Source organism: Rhineura floridana, chromosome 6 (genome assembly GCF_030035675.1).
Source record: "Rhineura floridana isolate rRhiFlo1 chromosome 6, rRhiFlo1.hap2, whole genome shotgun sequence".
NCBI classification, from domain to species: Eukaryota; Metazoa; Chordata; class Lepidosauria; order Squamata; family Rhineuridae; genus Rhineura; species Rhineura floridana.
In genome coordinates this window covers 90,124,017-90,147,618 of record NC_084485.1, presented here as the reverse complement: position 1 = coordinate 90,147,618, position 23,602 = coordinate 90,124,017, and the positions used below count along the sequence as shown (strand labels likewise).

General features: G+C 40.6%; 1 protein-coding gene across 5 annotated transcripts in view; it reads right to left on the bottom strand.

Annotated features, from left to right (window-relative positions):
• ELAVL4 (ELAV like RNA binding protein 4) overlaps positions 1-23,602 on the bottom strand; it is a 167,134-nt gene that overhangs the window by 9,620 nt on the left and 133,912 nt on the right. For 4 of the 5 annotated variants that reach the window (XM_061632941.1, XM_061632938.1, XM_061632939.1 and 1 more), the window contains exon 4: positions 237-390. In XM_061632941.1, coding sequence (XP_061488925.1) covers positions 237-390 — 154 coding nt within the window. Of the gene's footprint in view, positions 1-236; positions 391-4,080; positions 4,389-23,602 lie in introns of those variants that run through there. The other variant, XM_061632943.1, reaches the window with a different exon arrangement.

Sequence of the window (23,602 nt, the reverse complement as noted above, 5' to 3'; positions counted from 1 at the left end):
CCCAGACTACTGATTATTCCTCAACCCACCACAGTTTATCTATGATCTCCCTTTATCAGTAAATCTAAATATGCAATTGCCTTTATGTTTTAGTTATTTTTAAGCATTAAAATACTGGGAAAGCACTTGATTGTTGAGAGGATTCAACAACATTGTAATTAAAACAACAACAAATGAAGGAGTATAAGAACAAGTTCAAGTTTAGAAATGTGTTAATAGATAAAATCTTTTTCAACCTGTGACTTGATCAACCAGAATTCTTGAGGTGATGATGCGCCCATATTGTGAGAAAAGCTGCTCCAGCTCTTTTTGGGTCATCGTTTTTGGAAGGCCGCTGACATACAGGTTAGCATCTCTGATTGATGCTGAACTTGGACGAGCATAGGAAACCTAGGAGTTAAACAACACATGGTTACATTACATATTATGTTTTAGACAAAGACATTTACATCACGTTTAGTTAACAGTCTGTTTTCAACCTTTTGAGTTCTGACAGCTTGTTTAAAATAACCTTCTCACTTGATTCTACCTGCTCTTACTATAGAAATTGAAAAGCAGAAAAAATATTGAGAACAAAAGAAAAGCTGGAAATAATTTAAAAGCAGATGTAAGGATAAGGGTCTTTAAATGCAGGAATAAAAACAGTGACTGAAGATAGGCAGATTAATGTGCAGCCTCCCACACACCAGCTTTGTAAATTTACCCCTTTGGGCTGTGGGTGTATAAAATGATTTACTGTATTCAGCACAGTCTGAATGTACCTAGGATGTACAGGTTCATGGTTGTTCTGTTTTAATCATTAAAAACAGATCAGGTTTTTTGCAAAGATACTTTTTCTTCATATATTCATACTAAACTGGCAGGATTTGTCCTGACTGCATTACAGAATAAACTTATGAAATATTTGCTTAGTGAACCCCTTCTCAGCATCATATTATTTGCAACTATGTTCTATCCCTCACAAAAACTGGTAACAAATATTAAACTCCAGCTGATGCCCAGCAATACATATTAAAATATTTTATAGCAGCTCCAAAATTTTTTACTGAAATACAGGTTTTTCATGAACCAGTTATTTAACTTTCATTTTAATACTGTAGTTGCAATTGGCATGTAATTGTATAATCTCTGTGTGTTTTAGTTTGTCAATAATGTTTTTGCATTTAAACCAGCTGACTTTAAAATATATCACTTCCATATTACAAAAAAAAATTCTGTTAAAAGTTGTTCCTTTTGTTGTGAGCATTTCCACGCTGAGTAGAACATATCACTTTTTGGCATACTGTAATTTCTGGGATATACAAACTCAACAACTTTCTGAACCTTTTCAATTTTATCTAATGAAAACATTTTCAAGCCAAGCTTATCCATAAATTGCTGTATTACATTTATGCAACAGTATATGTGGAGGGGGTTCAGTCACGAATATGACAAGCAACACCCTTCTCTCCAAAAGACAACTGATAGATGTATGTATTTTCCCCACTCCTAAAAATAGATATTGAGTCAACAAAGAAAATGTTAGAGAATGACTAATATTTGTCTCAACAGTCTTTATTAGAAAAGATAAACACATTACACATTTATATTGCGAAGAATGTGAAACCACATTTCAATATTCAGGAGCCAGACATAATTTGTTTTAAAAAATAACTCAGAGCATTATAAATATAAATGTTAACAAGTCACGATAAAAAAGGAATAACGAGAAAGACTGGTTACAATGTATGGCAGCAATTTTAAAATTCTAGGGTTCCCCACCACCACCAGAGGTCCAGGACATATGGAATGAGGACGCAAAACTCTACAGAGGGATAGAATACTAGGCAGGGGTTGTCTTCAATCCTCATCAGCTCCCATCAGCAAAACCTGGGTAGATTAAATGTCCTGGCTGAATGCCAATTATCTTCAATGGACTTGTGGAGATGACCGTATCCTTACTGCCACCTCATACCAATGTAATTCTGGAAAAGAGCTACAACTCTTTTCGTATGTTTCCACATGCAGGGCTTTTGGGGGGGGGGCTATTTCTCTTCTAATGCCAACACAGGCTGCTTTCACACATGGGGCTAATAGTGCTAGTTTAACGGATTAAAAAGGTAGCACTTCTGTCCCCATTTCTAAAATACCATTCACACTGCAGTACCTCTTGCAATAAGGAACAGTACTTTTTCAGCCGATATAGCGGCATTTCGCACAACTGTCTTTCACACAGCTTGTTTTCATCCCTCACCCATGCACACTGTTCCCCACTGTGTAGGAGGTCTAAGATTTTGTCCCGTTGCCATGCAAGCCCTCTCCCTTTTAAATTGTTTTAGTTATATCAAGACAGGGGTGGGTGGGAAATGCTGCTGCTATCTGTGCCGATGCCGGAATACCGGTACAACGTTCGTCAGGCAAAAAAACCCACCTATGTGACTAAAGGGTGGGAACACACTGCATGCTGCGATGCCTGTCACGTGAGCGGCAGCAGCTAGCGAAACACTCCCGCAATCTTCCATGTTCCCAGCCTTGCTAACAGATTATTTCTGGTATCATTTATTGTGGAAATTAGCGCTACACTTGCACTACATTCCACCAGAATTCCGGAGCTGCCCGGTATGTTGTGTGAAAGCTCAAACATAATGCACAAATTATCAGGTAAGAAATCATCAGAATAATGGAATAAAGTGCAGTGTGAAAGCACCCACAATATTACCACCCCAGTCAACAGATCCTCATATGCTGGGAATGTGCAAGGATCTCTGCATATCCACATATGGAACATATGACTAATGTTGGGCTGGGCAAATTTAAGTATAGGTTTAGAAAGGAAGCCCAACTATGAACTGAAATAAACATAACTTTAGCCTGTCACATGACATGATGTTTATTTCTACCATGTAATTCCTATTCTGTTTTTTTGCAAGTGATCACAGTTTTAAAAATGGCTTATATACAAAATACAGGCTTCAGTATTTCCCTTTACATTACTTCATGGGATGTAATCAACAAAACCCAAATATTTAGCCAGGCATCAGACATATGAAAGACTGTCTCCAGTGATCCTGAATCCAGTCTGGATTTTCTTTCTCTAATCTCACACAGTCTTGCAGATAAGTACAAAAATATACCAGGTCATGTACGATGAGGCAGGATTGGGGAAGACAAGGAGATTAAAGAGAGTAGCAGTAGCAGCAGCAAACCACTCATGGTATTTCTCAACCCCTGGCCTTAAAACAAATGAACCATGTTGGAAGTGGGGCAAGAGCAACTCCTGTTTGGGTTCTTTTGTTTGTATTCCAGAAGGATAGCGTTATGGTCCTCCAGCTGGCTAGGCTTGCCTACCTTTACCTGTGCTCTTCTCTACCTAGTTGTAAACTGATATGCTTAGGGAAGCTGACCTGCCCCTACTCCTCCTACTTCTTCAACTGTCTGAGGAGAGAGAAGACATCTTTGTCTTTCCTCCCTCTCCTGAGCCATAAGGGCAACACCCAAGTCTGGGCATTGTGCCTCCAACTTAGTTAGTTAGAACTAGGTATGCCTTTCCTATCTGCTACGTATTTCTATAAATAAAGTAGCTTTTCTTATTTTACTAAGTCTCAGTGATCTAAATTTAGGGTAAAAGCCTGCTTCTAAGGTAAATACACACACTGGCACACCCAGGTCAGACCGCTGTAGCACTCTGCAGTATATATTTCCATAACAAACATGCCCCCCCTCAAAACAGAAGCATTATGGACACTAGGAATGAAATAGGAAAAGGGTAGCCTTTGTTGCAACCAAGAGACAAGAGAGTGCCCTAGTAGGCTTTTATTTTATCTTGAAAAATTTGGATTTGGATTCTACACAGAAATGTGACAAACTCACTGCTATCCCTTAAATGTCATGATTTTTGCACTACTGTTTACATAAACCTATCAAGTTAGGGTAACGCTTCATGAACCTGACAAAGTGCGTTCTAATCTTCAGAAGGTGATGCTACAATAACATTGTCTAGGGAGACAAAGTATATTTTTATTTTTGTTATCACATTAACACAGGTGCCCATCAAAATTTCAAAGCCTACATAATATTTACTACATGCTATAAAAACCTGTTTCTACATATGCTGTATCTGTAACTACAGTTTTATGCACGCAGATGTATATGGTAAAACTACTCATAATCTGAATGCAGCTGTCATTTGAAATCTGCAATGCAGTTCTCCAACCCAAAAATCAGTTCACAATTAGGGGAAAGTGTATTAGGGGAAAGTGTATTAGGGGAAAGTGTGCACAAAAAAGTATATAGTAGTGAAATAACATACAAAAAAGCATGATGTAGAATCATTGGTCTGGAAAGTTCATCTAGTCGAACCGTCTTCTAAAAGGCAAGGGTGATGTGCCCTAAAACCCTCCATGATCAACCTATGCAAGAACACAAAGTATATAAGTTGTCTGCAGAGTAAATAATTTCAACACAATTTCTTACACAAGTCAGTAGAGCTATAGACTATAAAAGGCCCTAAACAAAGCCTGTGTTCAGGCATTTGCCTGTGCAATCAAGGACTAAACTGGAGATGGGGACAGAAGCACTAACACAAGCCCTGGATGCTCCAGCAGCTCTTTTGATCTTCACAAAATTAGCACAAACATCTTAAGGGTTTTAAAAAGCATATTCAATCAAATGCAGTTAGAAACTGCCCCTGCAATCAAAACCCCAGATAAACTAGGGTTTGCACTGGCAGGGAGGCTTCAAAGCACAGTCAACCGAACACAATTTAAAAACTCCTTCCAACCTTCACACTAATCTGAAGAGCAGCCAGAGCAACTAGGGACATTGGGGTGGGGCTTGCATGTGCATTCCTGCCCCTGGTTTATGTCATATGTCAAGGAGAATGCCTGAACACAACTAAGATGTAAGACCTGGGGATACATTTATTTTAATATCAAATCAGTTAATGTAGTTAGACTCTGACTACAAGTAAGATCCACACACTGAATCTTCCAAGAGGAATGAATGAGTTTATAAGTCCACCCAGCACCTAGTTATCATCACAATCCCTGATGCTACAGGCCATCGGAACAGAAATCATAAGATGCCTACCGCCCAGAGAGCTTCGGCTATGGGGCGGTATACAAGTGCAATAAATAAATAAATAAATGTGAAGACCACATTTGGGTGATCTTGCTTCCTTCTCCCAACCAGATAATGACTCTCTGTTACAACCTAGTATAATTCTTCTGTGTCTGTTAACTCTGAGCTTCCAAAGGCCATCAAAACTAAGTATGTTGGAAATTAGTAAGTAACTTACTGTGGCACTCATATAGGTAAAACAGAAGAAAATTGGAATTCAAATGATAGTACTTTTCAGAATGCACTGTTTACCTTTCATAACAAGCTGCACAGTAGGAACTTTTTAAACAGGAAGATTATGTAATTCAAGTGAAACAGGAGCATAAATAACTATTAATGTTTCCAGGGGACACAGATAATGTTTCAAGATATCTCTAAACCAGGAAGTTTGATGTAAAGAAAAAGAAATAATCCCTTCAGTGTCACCCAGTGCTCTTGGGTTTTATCTGCTGTATGAAATACAATCTATTGCTTGAGATGGAATATGGAGCAAGACTTGGACCATTTGATCATATAAGGATATCCTAACCTTTTATGAAAATGTAATGTTTAATACTGCATTAATTAATAATAGCTATTTATGTTGTGCCAGTAGCACAAATAGGTATTTAACACATTAAGGAGTATAGGTAAGATTCAAGAGAGGGGAGAACAACAGAAGTGATGAAAAAGCAACAAGAAAGGAAGAAGGGAAGATGAAGTGAATGCACGGTAGTTCAGGAAGGGCTCTAGAGGGGAAACAACCATGGAAAGATTGGAAGTCATTTGCTAGTGTTATGCACCGTTTGAGGGTTAAAGAACCCCTAAATTCAGACGTCTGGTCTAATAAATGAAATACAAAACTGGATGAAGCATCCACAGAATACACTACCAATATTTCTTCTTATACAACACCTTCTTAGAAACCTCATTAACTCATCAATGTGGGAAAAGGTTATTGTTGGAGAAGCTAAGCATTCCCCTCCCTCTTTGCACTTGGTCTTTCAGTGTAGACTTGGAAGGACTAATGATAATTATTTAAAGAAAGAGAGGGTCTATCCCAGCAGATATCTAGAGATAACGACCAGCCAGCGCTCTGGGAAACATCAAGTGCACTGCTAAAAGAAATAATTGCTCAAGCTTTGTGGAATGAATTATGTTTATTATTATTTATTAAATTTCTATACCGCCCCATAGCCGAAGCTCTCTGGGCAGTTCACAACAGAATTGTTTCCTGGCAAAAGCTTGAAGTAGTTAGCAAGTAAGAAATCTCTGTTACAGAAGTTGCATAAGATTCAGAGAGACACTCTCCAAATGCACCCTGAATGCAGCAAAACCAAACAGGAATGGAGTGTGAGATAATTGATTAATGAGAAACATAAAATCCAAAGGTTAAAGAACATCCCTTCTAAGGAGTAAAATCATGAAGTCAGTAAGTTATAAAAGATATCCAGACTTCTTAAAATTTTGTAATAGTGTTCCTTTACAATATTAGTCTTTGAAAATGGCCTCTTACAATCCTTTCCGACTTACTTGCTTGGTTGAAACACCCTTATACAAGGAATATATGCCATCTGGTTGATAGTCAGTTATATGGCTATGTAGGAACTACATATTCAGGCCGTTAAAAAAAAGAGTCTGAAGGATATTTGGTGGCTGCAATACCCATTGACTCGAGACTATTCTTTTTACTCTGGAAAGTTTAAAACATATTCTAGGTTAGATCTCATCCTAGTTACAGATGCTCTTGCCCAGAAGGCTTGTGACTCTAATATTGGGAATATTACTGAGTCAGACAATGCCCGTGTCATTAGTGCATACCCCTACAGTTGCTGCATGACCTGGCGGTGGTGGACAGATTGAAGGAAAATATTAAGGAATACTTTCTCACCAACTCTACTCCAGATGTTGCGCAGACCACAGTCTAGGACTGCATGAAAGCAGTTTTTAGGGAGCAGTGTATTGGTGAGTTTGCAGCATATAGGAAGGCTAGAGAACTGGATAAACTCTCTAGTCTTGCTGATATTAAAAGGTTGGAACAGAAGCATAAAAGCACAGGGAGTGTTAGAGTACTTCGACTGTTGCAGGGCAAACACGCTGAACTCCAAACATTGGAGGCTGATGAAGTTACACAGCAACTGGCTTACGTCAAGAGGCATTATTAATGGCAACAAAAATTCATGACTCCTTGCAAGGACAGTTCGTAAAAAGGATATGCAAATGTGGTGGCTAGAGTGAGGGATGAAGGTGGTACCATAGTAGCAGACTCAGGGGAAAATTTGTTCAATCTTTGCCTCCTTCTTTGCATGACCCCACTCCTCATGCATTCCGGATCCTGCAAAAATTATGGCTTACTTCTCGGATTTGCAAATATCTCCTCTCTGACACTCACAGAGATTACCTCAACCAACCTACCTCAGCTGAGGAAATCCATGCTGTTATTAAAGACCTGAAGTCTGGCGAAGTCCCACGGCTAGATGCGCTCCCTGCGGAGCATAGCGCATATATCACTGGCTCTCCACCAACTGTTTCTTTCACGGGGGAAAAGGCATGTTTTGGGGAAAGGCTATGTATAATGCATCAAAAGAACGGGGCCTGGTAATCGCAAATCTGAGGCTTTACAGGGAGGCTTGCCAATTGAGACAGTTAATCCCAATTCTGCACAGGGCAACATCTGTGTACTGGACATCCACGGAATATAACGGGGCCTTGCCCAGACTTCAAGCACTCCCATTTGGCACTCTATTATACAGCCACAAGAGTGGCTGTATAGTATGGCCAGCATGGATTTTTCGCATTCCACAATGCTAAAATGAAAATACCCCCATGCCTTTCTGCTGCTTCCCATAACCTCATTTCAAAATAAAAAGTGCAAACCTTATAGTCTTGAACTCAGAAATGCTTGCTTAACAACTCTTTAAGTTTTTGCTGTGATATACAAAACAGTAAGAGAGGATCCAGAGTTCCAAGTGTAAAACAAGAGAAAAAAATCCAAACCCCTCCCTGTTGGACTTTTTTCTGTCAATGGTCTCGTAATTTGTTGAAATTAATTAAAAATCAGCCATGTTCACAGGGTGCCTGTAAACCTATTACTGACCTTGCCCCATATTCTGACCTTTATCTGTTGCAATTTAAAAGTTAAAAAAATGTCTGGCTGATTTTTAATTAATTTAAGAAATTTAACATTGAAGTCTATTATTATGTCAGGCATGCTCATTAGGAAACTGTCAATGTTCTAAAAGCCAGAGTCACAGCTGTTTGGCCTGGCTAATCAGGGGCCACACCCATACCAGAGAGTTATTCCAATTTAGACAATATTGGCTTCCCCCAAAGAATCCTGGGAAATGTCATTTGTGAAGGGTGCTGAGTTGCTAGGAGACTCCTATTCCCCTGACAGAGCTCGAGGGGCCAGACTGGTTTAACAGGCAGCCCCTCTTCTGAGGATTGTAGTTCTGTGACGGGAATAGGGCTTCTCTTAGCAACTCTCAGCACCCGTCACAAACTACACTTCCCAGGATTCTTTGGGGCAAGCTATGATTGTCTAAAGTGAAATAAAGGTCTGGTGTGGATGTGGCCAGGGACAACTTTGGTTTAAATTTGGGTGGGAAACTATAAGTGCCTGCTGTAGAATAAAAAAGTGGGGGAAACCCTGAAAAACATTGATAGTTCACAGTTTTCCTTTTAAAAAGGACAGTGGCCTTCCCCCTGCCCAGTGACCACCCACACAATCTCCTCCCCGCCCTCCCTCCCCTTCTTTCCCGCTTCCCCTCCCTGCCCCTCCCCCAGGTCAGTTTCACCTATCCTAATATGACTGTACAGGAGTAAATCCCATTGAACTCAAAAAAGCATGCAAACGGTCAAACCTGCCCTCCCCTCCACCTCCCTCCCATCACCTTCCTTTTGCCACTTCCCTCCCCCTTCCTTCACCCCTCTCCCCTTCCAATCCCTTCCTTCTCCCTCCCTCTCCTTCTGCTCCCCTCTCCCCCCTCCACCTTCCCTCTACCTTCTCCCCCATGGTCAGTTTTACCTATCCTAGCCATGATTGCCTGGGAGTAAATCCCACTTAACTCAATAAGCATGCAAATGATCAGACCTGCCTTTCTCCTCTCCTCTCCCTTCCTCCTCACCTCTTCCCACCCCTCCCCCTCGCATCTGCCCCTTCCCTCTCCCTTCTTTCGCCCCTCCCTCCTGACCCCCTTCATCCTCCCCCTCCTCTATTGTCAGCTTTACCTATTCTAAGTATGACTGAACAGGAGTAAATTCCACTGAACTCAATAAGCATGCAAATGATCACTCCATTCTCAGCAAACGTGCACATGATCCCATTCCTTACCTCTCAGATTAAAAAGCAGAGAAATTCAACTAATAGACAAAAAAACCCTTGCAGTTTAAGAACATACATATAGCCCACAGCTATTTCTATCAAACTTTAAAAAGCAGGGAAATTGGGCAACTACAGTGAATGCACCAGGGGAGCAGGAGACCTGAACTCCTCTTTGAGATATTGTCCTGCCCTACAAATTTGTCAAAATGCAACCACAATTTGGGTTGGTCTTTCACAGTCCAACCCACTTCCTGTGTGGCATGGAAGAATTTGGTAACGTGCCTCTGAGCATATGGTGAATGGTGGCAACACCTGCAATCAGCCCAAATAACAGAAACATGACGTGCTGTGTTGATCTTGTTGATATAGTTCTGATAATCACTTTAAATATGTTTGATTTACTTTGCAATTTTCATGAAATATCCTATAGTAAATCATTTTCCTTTGCTTCTGTTTCTGAGTATGTGAAGTACAGCAACACTTTGCAAATTTTACACTAAAAAAAGTCGAAACATGATTGTGAAATAATGGCACCGACTATTTTGCCAAATAGTCTCCAGTGGGCATGAGGAGTGTCTCAGTCTGCACAAGATAAAACAGTGGGAGGTGAAATATACTCTAGAAAATTTCTAGGTGAGCTCTATGCTTTTAATTGACCATGCCCACTGTTCCTTAAGTGGAGTGGTTTAAGCATCGCAGGTTGAAAACATGCATCTTGGGCAAGCCAAGTTTGTTTTTTCCAATTGTTTAAGTAGCAACATATTGTAATCAGTCTGATTTTACATCAAACTGCAGTTTCAGATTCAACTGTTAATGTGCCCAAAATACAAACAGAACCTCCAGTTTGAACCACAAAAGGCTGTCGTCACCATCATATGATGATGACCAATGAAAAGGCTTTGAAATTAATAAAAATAAATTTGACACAGATTTTTAGGATTAATAATGAGAGAAATATAATTTTCTAGGTTAGATTCTCTGTAGAAACAGTAGTAACACAGGAAAGAAGCAATGTAAGAAGAACACCAACGAACATACAAAAATGTAATTCTCCATCTTTGGAGATGGCAGGTGTTGCCACTACTCACCATATGCTCAGAGGCACGTTACCAAATTCTTCCAAGCTACACAGGTGATGGATTGGACTGTGAAAGACCAACCTAAATTGTGTTTGCATTTTGACAAATTTGTAGGGTAGTACAATCTCTTAGAGGAGGTGAGGTCTCCTGCTCCCCTGGTGCATTCACTGTAGCTGTCCCATTTCTCTGCTTTTCAAAGTTTGATAGAAATATCTGTTGGCTACAGGTATGTTCTAAACTGCAAGGGTTTTTTTTTTTCTTATTAGTGAATCTAAACCAAATCTGGACTCCCTCAATGCTTTTTTGAGTTGCATTTTAAAAGTTTGGAGGAAATGGAGAAAACACTTAGCTCCCTCTCCCTTGCATCTCTTTCCTGTTCTGGACCATCCAAAGTTTGCAAGGCCTGGTCGATATGCCCAATTCAAAAGTTGGGAGAGGGGAGGAGTCCTACGGTGAAAGGATCTGTTCCAAGATGGTTTGCCTGTGTCTCAAGAACTTCTGTTAGCTTCTTTCCCTGCAACTGGTTGTTCTTGGTTGCATGCCACCCAGTTTCATAGGCTCTAAGAATGAGATGGACTTAACAGGATCCTGATGCCATTTGAAAATGAATGTATTCAACAACCAAACAGGCCAAAGGGCACCATTTCTCTTTTCTGTTATATGTTAATTTCCATCTCATTTAAGGATTTGGAAAGGCTTAAATTGGCATGGGAGGGAGATATAGGAGAATCTATACCTGATGCAGCACGGAAATCTATTTGGACCAAACCTCCTTTCAAAACTATCTTAGCTGCAGTAAGGGAAGCAGCACTTAAAGTGGTTCATCGGTGGCACCTGACACCTGCTCGTCTAAGTTATATGAATCTGACCATGACTCCCAATTGTTGGAGAGGTTGTGCACTAAGGGGATTCTTTTTCCATATATGGTAGCAATGTCAAAATGTAGCAGGTTGGGACCCAAATTAATGTATATGGATCTTATTGCCCTGCTGCTTGTGGCGGTGTGGCAGACAATTGTGGGGGGCTGGAGTATTGGAAAACATCCTCAGACTTTATGCTGAGTAACTGGTATGCCCATGTATGGTCCCTGGCTCTGTCTGAGAAGCTGGCACGATAGGTTCGACAAGCTAGGGGCCATCCCAAGCCAGGCTTCTTCGAAGAAACATGGTTCCCTTTCTTCACATTTGTGAATGATTTGCCTCGGAGCACTAGACCATCTGTAACCAAGAGACAGTTTTGGAAAGGATTTATCCAATAAGATCTTTGGTGGGAGTCCCTTCGACGGCACACTGGTATCCCCTTGCTCCCACCTCGTGTCCCCCCAATGGAAATGTAACTGAAACCTCATGGTTATGTTTGTGATCTTTATTGTTGTTTGTTATCCTTTTACATGCTTATTATAAACATCCAATTTTTTTAAAGAGTCCAATGGCCTAGAGCAGCCTTTCTCAACCAGTGTGCCTCCAGATGTTGCTGGACTACAATTCCCATCTTTCCTGACCATTAGCAATGCTGGCTGAGGCTGATGGGAGTTGTGGTCCAACAACATCTGGAGGCACACTGGTTGGGAAAGGCTGGCCTAGAGTATGGTATGGTATGGTAAGAAGGCAGTAAGAGTTAGATAAAACCCTAAGCAGGTATATCTGAACTGCATTTATATAAAAACATGATAAAAACATGATTCAAGGTAGTAGAATTACAATTATTCAGACATCACAATTGTTTCTAGGTATAGTATCACTCTGCCCTTTGAAAGATGCAGTTAACACTAATTTTCAGACTGAACCAGTGTAGTGCAGTGGACTGAATGCTGGTTCTGGCCCTGTCGTCGAATCCCAGTAACACCTACCTCACAGTAATGTTGTGAAGATAAATTGGGAAAACACCATGTATGTTGCACTGAGTTCCTCAAAGAAATGGTGGGATACTATTGTTATTATCATGTAAGAATAACTTACCATAAAACATCCCAATGTGGGTAGCAATAAAAACAAGTATTAGCAATAAAACATATATTAATATAATTTCTAGTCCAATAATTTGCATTTTTAAGTGGTATACATAGAAACAAGTGGATGGTAAAAGTCTCCACTTAAAAGGCTTGTTGGAAGAGGAAGGTCTTCAATGGATGCCAAAAAGGTAATACAGATGATGTCTATCAGATATGTAACAGGAGAGTCTCAAAGTGTAGGTGTCACCACAATAAAGATCTGATTCCTCCATCATATAGAACTAACCTTCTGATAAGATGGTATTTGCAGGATGCAGTGATAGTCTGGGTATATATCCTGGTTCTGAAATCTCCCAATGACCATTAAGTGGCATTGGGGACAGGATGGTACCCTGTGGCACCCTACAGCACAACTGTAAGATGGCCAAAAAATGATCCCCCAATACTATTTTCTGAACCCAAGATAGAATCAGAATAACTGTAAAAGAGTGCTGCCAATTCCCATCTCACCAAGTCGATTCAGGAGGATACCACGGTCAATGGTATCAAAATCCACTGAGAGACCAATTATGAACACAGGGTCACACTCTCCCTTGTTGTTCTCCCAATAAAGGTCTCCATAAGGGTAACCACTGCCAGTTCAGTCCCAAATAATCCTGTACTGGAATGGGTCAAGATAATTGGTTTCATTCAAGAATGCTTCCAACTCTCCAGCCACAGCCTTCTCAATCACCTTCCCTCAAAAGGGGATATTTGCGATTGGACAGTAGTTATCACAAACCAACGGGTCCAATGTGAGCTTTTTCAGGAGTGGTCAAATCACAGCCACTTTCAAGATGGCCAGGGCTACTCCCTCCCACCATAATGTGTTGACCACAGCCTGGAACCACCCATTCGACCCCATTTGGCACACTTTAATAAGCCAAGAGGCAGAACGTGGTTGGGTGCATCATTGCAAGCACCTTGTCCATGTCATTAGGCCACATCAATTTAAACCGATGCCATATCACAGCAGACATTGTGGTGGCACCCCACTGGAGACTATAATAAATGTGGAGTTAAGTTTGTGACAAATGTGAGTTACATAGATTTGAGTAAAAGGTTGACAGCAACTTTGGACACACTCTAATCTTTCAGTGTGTGGTTTTCACTTGACTGCTAAGCTGTGTGACCCATTTGCAAGAAGCTCCTCATGTGCATACCAGACATCTAGAATATAACAAAAGCAGACAAGTGTCTCATATTGTGGCCCTAGCCACCCAAAGATACAGCATATCATGTGCTCAATTACACATAGGGTTGTGTAAGCCAGTCCTCAGTGTCCACTTAATGAAATCTTTGTATTCTGAGGAGGAAAGCAAATTATTCTCCAACTGATAAAAATGGGTTTTACGAAAACTTTAACTCATGCCTTTCTTCTCTGGCCTGATCCTCTAGATAAAAAGAGAGAAAGTTCTCAATGGATGACTGAAGAAACTCTTAAAATGGAGAGAAGGAAAGCAAAAGCAAAAGGAGATAGAAACACAATCAGAACATAAGAACGTAAGAACATAAGAAGAGCCTGCTGGATCAGGCCAGTGGCCCATCTAGTCCAGCATCCTGTTCTCACAGTGGCCAACCAGGTGCCTGGGGGAAGCCCGCAAGCAGGACCCGAGTGCAAGAACACTCTCCCCTCCTGAGGCTTCCGGCAACTGGTTTTCAGAAGCATGCTGCCTCTGACTAGGGTGGCACAGCACAGCCATCACGGCTAGTAGCCATTGATAGCCCTGTCCTCCATGAATTTGTCTAGTCTTCTTTTAAAGCCATCCAAGCTGGTGGCCATTACTGCATCTTGTGGGAGCAAATTCCATAGTTTAACTATGCGCTGAGTAAAGAAGTACTTCCTTTTGTCTGTCCTGAATCTTCCAACATTCAGCTTCTTTGAATGTCCACGAGTTCTAGTATTATGAGAGAGGGAGAAGAACTTTTCTCTATCCACTTTCTCAATGCCATGCATAATTTTATACACTTCTATCATGTCTCCTCTGACCCGCCTTTTCTCTAAACTAAAAAGCCCCAAATGCTGCAACCTTTCCTCGTAAGGGAGTCACTCCATCCCCTTGATCATTCTGGTTGCCCTCCTCTGAACCTTTTCCAACTCTATAATATCCTTTTTGAGATGAGGCGACCAGAACTGTACACAGTATTCCAAATGCGGCCGCAACATAGATTTATACAACAGCATTATGATATCGGCTGTTTTATTTTCAATACCTTTCCTAATTATCCCTAGCATGGAATTTGCCTTTTTCACAGCTGCCGCACACTGGGTCGACATTTTCATCGTGCTGTCCACTACAACCCCAAGGTCTCTCTCCTGGTCGGTCACTGCCAGTTCAGACCCCATGAGCGTATATGTGAAATGAAGATTTTTTGCTCCAATATGCATAATTTTACACTTGTTTATATTGAATTGCATTTGCCATTTTTCCGCCCATTCACTCAGTTTGGAGAGGTCTTTTTGGAGCTCTTCGCAATCCCTTTTTGCTTTAACAACCCTGAACAATTTAGTGTCGTCAGCAAACTTGGCCACTTCACTGCTCACTCCTAATTCTAGGTCATTAATGAACAAGTTGAAAAGTACAGGTCCCAATACCGATCCTTGAGGGACTCCACTTTCTACAGCCCTCCATTGGGAGAACTGTCCATTTATTCCTACTCTCTGCTTTCTGCTTCTTAACCAATTCCTTATCCACAAGAGGACCTCTCCTCTTATTCCATGACTGCTAAGCTTCCTCAGAAGTCTTTGGTGAGGTACCTTGTCAAACGCTTTTTGAAAGTCTAAGTACACTATGTCCACTGGATCACCTCTATCTATATGCTTGTTGACACTCTCAAAGAATTCTAATAGGTTACTGAGACAGGACTTTCCCTTGCAGAAGCCATGCTGGCTCTGCTTCAGCAAGGCTTGTTCTTCTATGTGCTTAGTTAATCTAGCTTTAATAATACTTTCTACCAGTTTTCCAAGGACAGAAGTTAAGCTAACTGGCCTGTAATTTCCGGGATCCCCCCTGGATCCCTTTTTGAAGATCGGCGTTACATTTGCCACTTTCCAGTCCTCAGGCACGGAAGAGGACCCAAGGGACAAGTTACATATTTTAGTTAGCAGATCTTTGAGCACTCTCGGGTGGATGCCATCCGGGCCTGGTGATTTGTCAGTTTTTATATTGTCCATTAAGCCTAGAACTTCCTCTCTCGTTACCACTATTTGTCTCAGTTCCTCAGAATCCCTTCCTGCAAATGTTAGTTCAGGTTCAGGGATCTGCCCTATATCTTCCACTGTGAAGACAGATGCAAAGAATTCATTTAGCTTCTCTGCAATCTCCTGATCGTTCTTTAGTACACCTTTGACTGCCTTATCATCCAAGGGTCCAATCACCTCCCTAGATGGTCTCCTGCTTTGAATGTATTTACAGAATTTTTTGTTGTTGGTTTTTATGTTCTTAGCAATGTGCTCCTCAAATTCTTTTTTAGCATCCCTTATTGTCTTCTTGCATTTCTTTTGCCAGAGTCTGTGTTCTTTTTTATTTTCTTCATTCGGACAAGACTTCCATTTTCTGAAGGAAGACTTTTTGCCTCTAAGAGCTTCCTTGACTTTGCTCGTTAACCATGCTGGCATCTTCTTGGCCCTGGCGGTACCTTTTCTGATCTGCGGTATGCACTCCAGTTGAGCTACTAATATAGTGTTTTTAAACAACTTCCAAGCATTTTCAAGTGATGTGACCCTCTGGACTTTGTTTTTCAGCTTTCCTTTTACCAATCCCCTCATTTTTGTGAAGTTTCCTCTTTTGAAGTCAAATGAGACCGTGTTGGATTTTCTTGGCAATTGGCCATTTACATGTGTGTTTAATTTAATAGCACTATGGTCACTGCTCCCAATCAATTCAACAACACTTACATCTCGTACCAGGTCCCAGTCCCCACTGAGGATTAAGTCCAGGGTTGCCGTCCCTCTGGTCGGTTCCATGACCAACTGGTCTAGGGAATAGTCATTTAGAATATCTAGAAATTTTGCTTCTTTGTCATGACTGGAACACATATGCGGCCAATCTATGTCTGGGTAGTTGAAGTCACCCATTACCACCACATTTCCTAGTTTGGATGCTTCCTCAATTTCATATCTCATCTCAAGGTCTCCCTGAGCATTTTGATTAGGGGGATGATAGATTGTTCCCAGTATTAAATCTCTCCTGGGGCATGGTATCACCACCCACAACGATTCTGTGGAGGAGTCCACCTCTTTTGGGGTTTCAAGCTTGCTGGATTCAATGCCTTCTTTCACGTATAGAGCGACTCCGCCACCAATATGTCGTTCCCTGTCCTTCCGATATAGTTTATATCCAGGGATAACTGTATCCCACTGGTTTTCTCCATTCCACCAGGTCTCCGTTATGCTCACTATATCAATGCTCTTCTCTAAGACCAAGCACTCCAGTTCTCCCATCTTGGTTTGGAGGCTCCTAGCATTAGCGTACAGGCACTTGTAAGCAGTGTCTCTCTTCAAGTGTCTTTGGCACTTGCGGGTTGGCCTGTGGTAATTTTGCTCTTCTGAATTTATATCCTGTGCCCCTGCTCTCACAATGCCTACTTCTAGGCCTACCCCTTTTAAAATTTCATCATTTCTTTGGTCTTTATCCCAGGAGGGAGGTTTATTCCGAACCGGACCTTCCTCAGCTCCTGTCGGGTGTCCCCCCTCAGTCACTTTAAAAGCTGCTCTGCCACCTTTTTATTTTTAAGTGCCAGCAGTCTGGTTCCATTCTGGTTCAAGTGGAGCCCGTCCCTTTTGTACAGGCCCGGCTTGTCCCAAAATGTTCCCCAGTGCCTAACAAATCCAAACCCTTCCACCCGACACCATTGTCTCATCCATCACTGAGACTGCAAAGCTGGGCCTGTCTGTCTGGTCCTGCGCATGGAACCGGTAGCATTTCAGAGAAAGCCACCTTGGAGGTCCTGGCTTTCAGCATCCTACCTAGCAACCTAAATTTTGCTTCCAGGACCTCACGGCTGCATTTCCCCATGTCGTTGGTGCCAACGTGCACCACGACCACTGACTCCTCCCCAGCACTGTCTACCAAACTATCTAAATGACGGGCGATATCTGCAACCTTCGCACCAGGCAGCCAAAACACCTTGCGGTCTGCATGCCCATTATACACCCCACTGTCTATGTTCCTAATGATCGAATCACCCACTATAAGGATCCCTCCACCCCCTGGAGATATATCCTCCACACGAGAGGATAGCTGCTCATCCCCCAAGGAATGGGTCCCTTCTAAGGGATTGTTTCCCTCTTCCTCAGCTGGATGCTCTCCTTCCCTGAGACCATCGTTCTCCGTGATAGCAGAAGAGATATCATCCTTGGAGTGGGACACAGCTATAACGTCCCTGAAGGCCTCCTCCACACACCTCTCTGCCTCTCTCAGCTTTTCCAGGTCCGCCACCTGGGCCTCAAGGAAATGAAGTCGTTCCCGGACAGCCAGGAGCTCATTGCACCGAGAGCACACCCACGACTTCTGTCCAACAGGCAGGTAGTCGTACATACTGCAGGCAGTGCAAAACACTGGAAAGCCCCCACACCCCTGCTGGTTTCTTACCTGCATAGTTTTGTTTAAGGTTTATTACGTCAATGGGTTGGAAACTGTGGTTTAGTTGAGGTCAGGGAACAGACGGGCAGAGTGGGGGGCCCTGGCCTCCTCGCCCTGCTGCCGAACTCGCTCTGCTGCTTAACTCGCCTTGACGCTTTGTCAGCTGGGGCTCCCTCTAGCTCGTGGAACCCTAAATGAAACGATACAGCGACTAGTACGTAGGGACAAAGAGAACTATTACAATAGTTATTGTATAGAAATAGAAGAGCACAACAACAAGGGAAGAACAAGAGCCCTATTCCAAAAGGTTAGAGAAATTAAAGGGAAATTTAAACCAAGAGTAGGGATGTTGAATAATCAACAGGGGAACACACTGACTGACCAAGATGAAATAAAAGGAAGATGGAAGCAATACACTGAAGAACTCTATAAAAGTGATGACAGGATGACAGATTCATTCACAGAGGAACCGTATGATGAAGAACCAGAAATTTTAGAATGTAAGCTAAAAGCTGCTGTTAAAATACTTGGAAGAAACAAATCACCAGGAAGAGATGGCATACCAATAGAGTTGCTACAAGCTACTGAGACTGAATCTGTCCAGATTTTTACAAAAATCTGTCAAGGAATATGGAAAACTAAACAATGGCCCACAGATTGGAAGTGTTCAATATACATCCCAATTCCAAAGAAAGGGGATCCCAGGGGAACTATTGCCTTAATATCCCATGCAAGTAAAGTAATGCTCAAGATTCTACAACAAAGGCTCTTACCATATACGCAGTGAGAAATGCCAGACATCCAAGCTGGATTTAGAAAGGGAAGAGGCACCAGAGATCATATTGCAAACATATGTTGGATAATGGAACGGAGCAAGGAATTTCAGAAGAAAATCACCCTGTGCTTTATAGACTACAGCAAAGCCTTTGACTGTGTAGATCATGAAAAACTATGGAATGCTTTAAAAGAAATGGGGGTGCCACAGCATCTGATTGTCCTGATATGCAACCTATACTCTGGACAAGAGGCTACTGTAAGGACAGAATATGGAGAAACCGACTGGTTCCCAATTGGAAAGGGTGTGAAACAGGGGTGTATTTTATCACCCTATTTGTTTAATCTGTACGCAGAACATATCTTATGGAAAGTGGGATTGGACCAAGATGAAGGAGGCGTGAAAATTGGAGGGAGAAATTTAACATATGCAGATGATACCATACTACTAGAAGAAACCAGTAATGATTTGAAATGAATGCTGATGAAAGTTAAAGAGGAAAGCACAAAAGCAGGACTACAGCTGAATGTCAAGAAGACTAAAGAAATGACAAAAGATTTATGTAACTAAAGTTGGCAACGTGGACATTGAACTTGTCAAGGATTATCAATATATTGGCACAGTCATTCACCAAAATGGAGATGATAGTCAAGAAATCAGAAGAAGGCTAGGACTGGGGAGGGCAGCTATGAGTGAACTAGAAAAGGTCCTCAAACGCAAAGATGTATCACTGAACACTAAAGTCAGAATCATTCAGACCATGGTATTCCCGATCTCTATGTATGGATGTGACAGCTGGACAGTGAAAAAAGCAGATAGGAGAAAAATCCACTCATTTGAAATGTGGTGTTGGAGGAGAGCTTTGCACATACTATGGACTGCAAAAAAGACAAATAATTGGGTGTGAGAACAAATTAAGCCAGAACTATCACTAGAAGCTAAAATGATGAAACTGGGATTATCATACTTTGGACACATCATGAGAAGACATGATTAACTAGAAAAGACAATAACGCTGGGGAAAACAGAAGGGAGTAGAAAAAGAGGAAGGCCAAACAAGACATGGATTGATTCCATAAAGGAAGCCACAGACCTGAATTTACAAGATCTGAGCAGGTTGGTTCATGACAGATGCTTTTGGAGGTCGCTGATTCATAAGGGTCGCCATAAATTGTAATCGACTTGAAGGCACATAACAACAACAACAGTGGAATTTCTCTATCTTCTGCTACCGAGAATATAATCAATTTGATTCCTATATTGCCCATTTGGTGATGTCCACGTGTACAGTTGTCTTTTTGGTTGCTCAAAAATGTGTTTGCAAAAAGCAAATGATTGGCTTCACAGAATTCATAAAGGAAGCCACAGACCTGAACTTACAAGATCTGAACAGGGCGGTTCACAACAGATGCTATTGGAGGCAACTGATTCATAGGGTCGCATGTTACCCAATGACTGAGATGTTTGAAAATCGACAGCTGTAACAAGGGATGACCAACACCATGACACACACTATATTGGGTATAAGAGAATTCAGAATAATTTCTATAACATGGATACTGGAAATTTGTGTTACAGATGGGAGTGTTCTCTGCTCTGATAACTATTCCATTCAGACTGTGATTATCTGCTAGAGCCCTTTTCTTAAACGCTTAGCCAATGCAACAGTTAGGACTGCTGCAAAATGCTCTGGTCATCTTCAATGGTCTCTGGCATTATGTTGAAGATGACACATGAGAAAAAGTTTAAAAATCTAATTATACTGGGCACTAGCAATGTATTTTCTTTTAATGACAACCATTTGTGGCAAAATTTAACTACTTGTCCTCATCCCATTATTCAGCCTGTTTGTCAAGTGGGAGGAACAAAATTACTTGCTTAGGTCATCAACAAGCAGCCACTTTTTAAAAAGCAGCAATACCACTGTGTACCACTGACATAATTAATGCTAAAAATGTCAGGAGTGGTTATATAACCAAGCATCACAGTGGCTATTACTGGTTATAAAAGCTACTATGGGAGAATGCTCTCCTGACAAACAAATCCTATATGGTAACTTATTCTATTTCCTTCCTCAATACCAAGGGAATAGAATTCTCAGGCGTGGAAAAACCATCATAACCAAAAGAATGGTTTCCATTGGTTGTCATGGTGTTGCAATCTATAGCCACTATAGTTAACTAAACTTTGCCAGGTGCCACTGACTTCTGTGGCATATGAATCACATCATACATTTCCAAAAGTGTTATTTTCTACTTCCACATCCCGAGACAACTATGTTCAAGTCTTCAAGGAATGAGCAACAAAACAATGCAAGAGATTTATTCGTTTAATAATGGGAAGAAATAAGCTGTTTTGTGGGAGAAAACCAACACTTTCTCCCCATTGCTTTTCCCTGAAAAAAGTTTTAGGGCTACAGTATATATCAAGAATTCAATCCTGGTTTCAAGACTTCTTTTTTCAAAGCATTGTACTTTCCATTTATTTTCTCACTAGACTATCTGTGAACCTTGTTTCATCATTTACGTTAAAGTTTATCTCTGATCTCTCCACTCTCATAACCCAATACATTCCTGTCTGGCCTTTGCTCCTCAAACTTCACCAACCTCAAGTGTCCATGTATTTCCTGCTCCCTCAAATACTGCTGCCCTTTCTTCTGTGCTGCCCCTTGTGCCTAGAAGTGTCTCACAGGAATATCTGAATAACGCTAACATTTCATCTCCTTCAAAAGTATTCTCAAAACTCACAACTTCAATTAAGCCTTTAGCACAACCCTTAGTCCAATATCCTACTATAACCAAGACTATATATGTGCAACTGAAGTTAACACCCATTCTTTCCCTGTTTACCCTCTCTTCTCTACAGTCTGCTCTGCATCAAACATCAGATCGTAATCTCCTTGGGGCAGGAATCCATGCCTTTATACATTGTAAGTGTCATGCACATTGATTGTGCAATTAAAATAAAGTGTCCTGATTGTTTCATGCTCTTACATTGTTTCATCTTCTAGGCACATACAATCAATTTTGTTATGAAGCTTGAATTCACAGAAGTGTAATATCTTCATGAGAACTAAATAAAATGTCTCAAAAAGTGTAATTACACTTGTTTAACATGATCATGGATGTACATTAGTAGCCATCTTAAAACTGGAGAATATTGCTAAGATTTTTTCCAGGGATTAATACTACATTGATTCACAGTTTTAGAAAACAAATACTTGTATTCATCTCCAATTTGTTAAATTACAAGAACATAATAAATTGATAGCACTGAAATATGTACCATGATTAACAATGATTAATTTTTCACCTAGCACTACAATTTCCATATAATTATTGTGTCTGAATTCTGTAATTCTCTACACACAAATCACTAGCCTTGCTTAATATTTAAAATTACTTAAAAACACTAGTTTAATCCAGTGGTTCCCAAACATTTTCCCCCATGGACCACTTGAACATTGCTGAGGGTCTTGATGGACCACTTCATTATTTTTCTGCCTATTGTGCATGGATGTGCTAGAATTCTGCCAAATTCGGATTTGGTACCAATTTTTCCATTGATTTGCAATGGTTGTGAATAGGATTTTTATGTAGTTATTTCCATGACTATTATTTTTGGAAATGGATTTTTAAAAAAAATTATGCATCTAAAATATTGATATTAATATTGATGTTTTAAATCAATATTCCCCTAAATGTATCAATATTTCCTTTATCAACATTTCCTTTAAAATACTGACATTATTATCAGTATTTTTTCCAAGGGGGGAAAAACAGATTGGTAAAAGCAGCAGCTTGTGGACAAAGAACTAACTGAAATCTATACCAGCCTGTTAGGCTGATGGAAAACTTTCAAACTGGTACCAGCCGACAGATCCCATCCCTATTGTTGTGGCAATTGTAATGAATTGTATTAGATGCTGTACAATTTTTAATTGTATTTTTTGCTTCATTTCTTGTATTGCATTTTATTGTGTTACCATCTGCATTCCATAGAATTCAAATTGTAATATAATAAAATGTAATTTAAAAATAAAAGAAGCAATAAAAACACAATTAAGAATCAATATGACCAGACATTCCACGGGCCACCTAAATGAAACCTGAGGACCACTGATGGTCTACAGACCCACAGTTTGACCTCTGGTTTAATCAATCATGCTCCTACTTAGAAAGAATTGTGTAAGCTCATGCCCTTACTTCACAGACCTATGGTGTTTTAAAGAATGATCTATATGGAATCACTTCAAATGCAATTGGGTGACCTTGTGGTCCTAAACAAAATAAAAAATCCCTGCCCACAGGGTGATAACTTTTGAGAGAATCCTAGCTTAGCATTCTTAATATGTTGTTTTTCTATCTGCAGAGATCCTGGGTTCTCTTTAATGGGAAGAAATGCAAAAGACATCCCTGCCTATTTATTGTATTCCATATTTGGTGTATGCGTATGTGCGCAGAGGTATTTTAGTGCAGGGAACAAGGGTAGAACAAATAGCACAACACTTCTATCCCATAACAATAAAAACACATAAAATTTAATTGTTTTAAAATTATCAGCTTTCAAAGTGATGGTGTCCCATTTAAGGTTTAACACCAAGTAAAACTGTCTGTTTTTTCACAAAGCAGATAGCAAGGTCACAGCAAGAATCTCAGATTCCTTTACACTGTCTCTATTAAACTGATCACAAACTCAAAATGTATGCATTAGGATATATCTTTCTGTTAAATACGTTTCCAAGTTAAAGATCATTTTGCAGAAAATATTTCA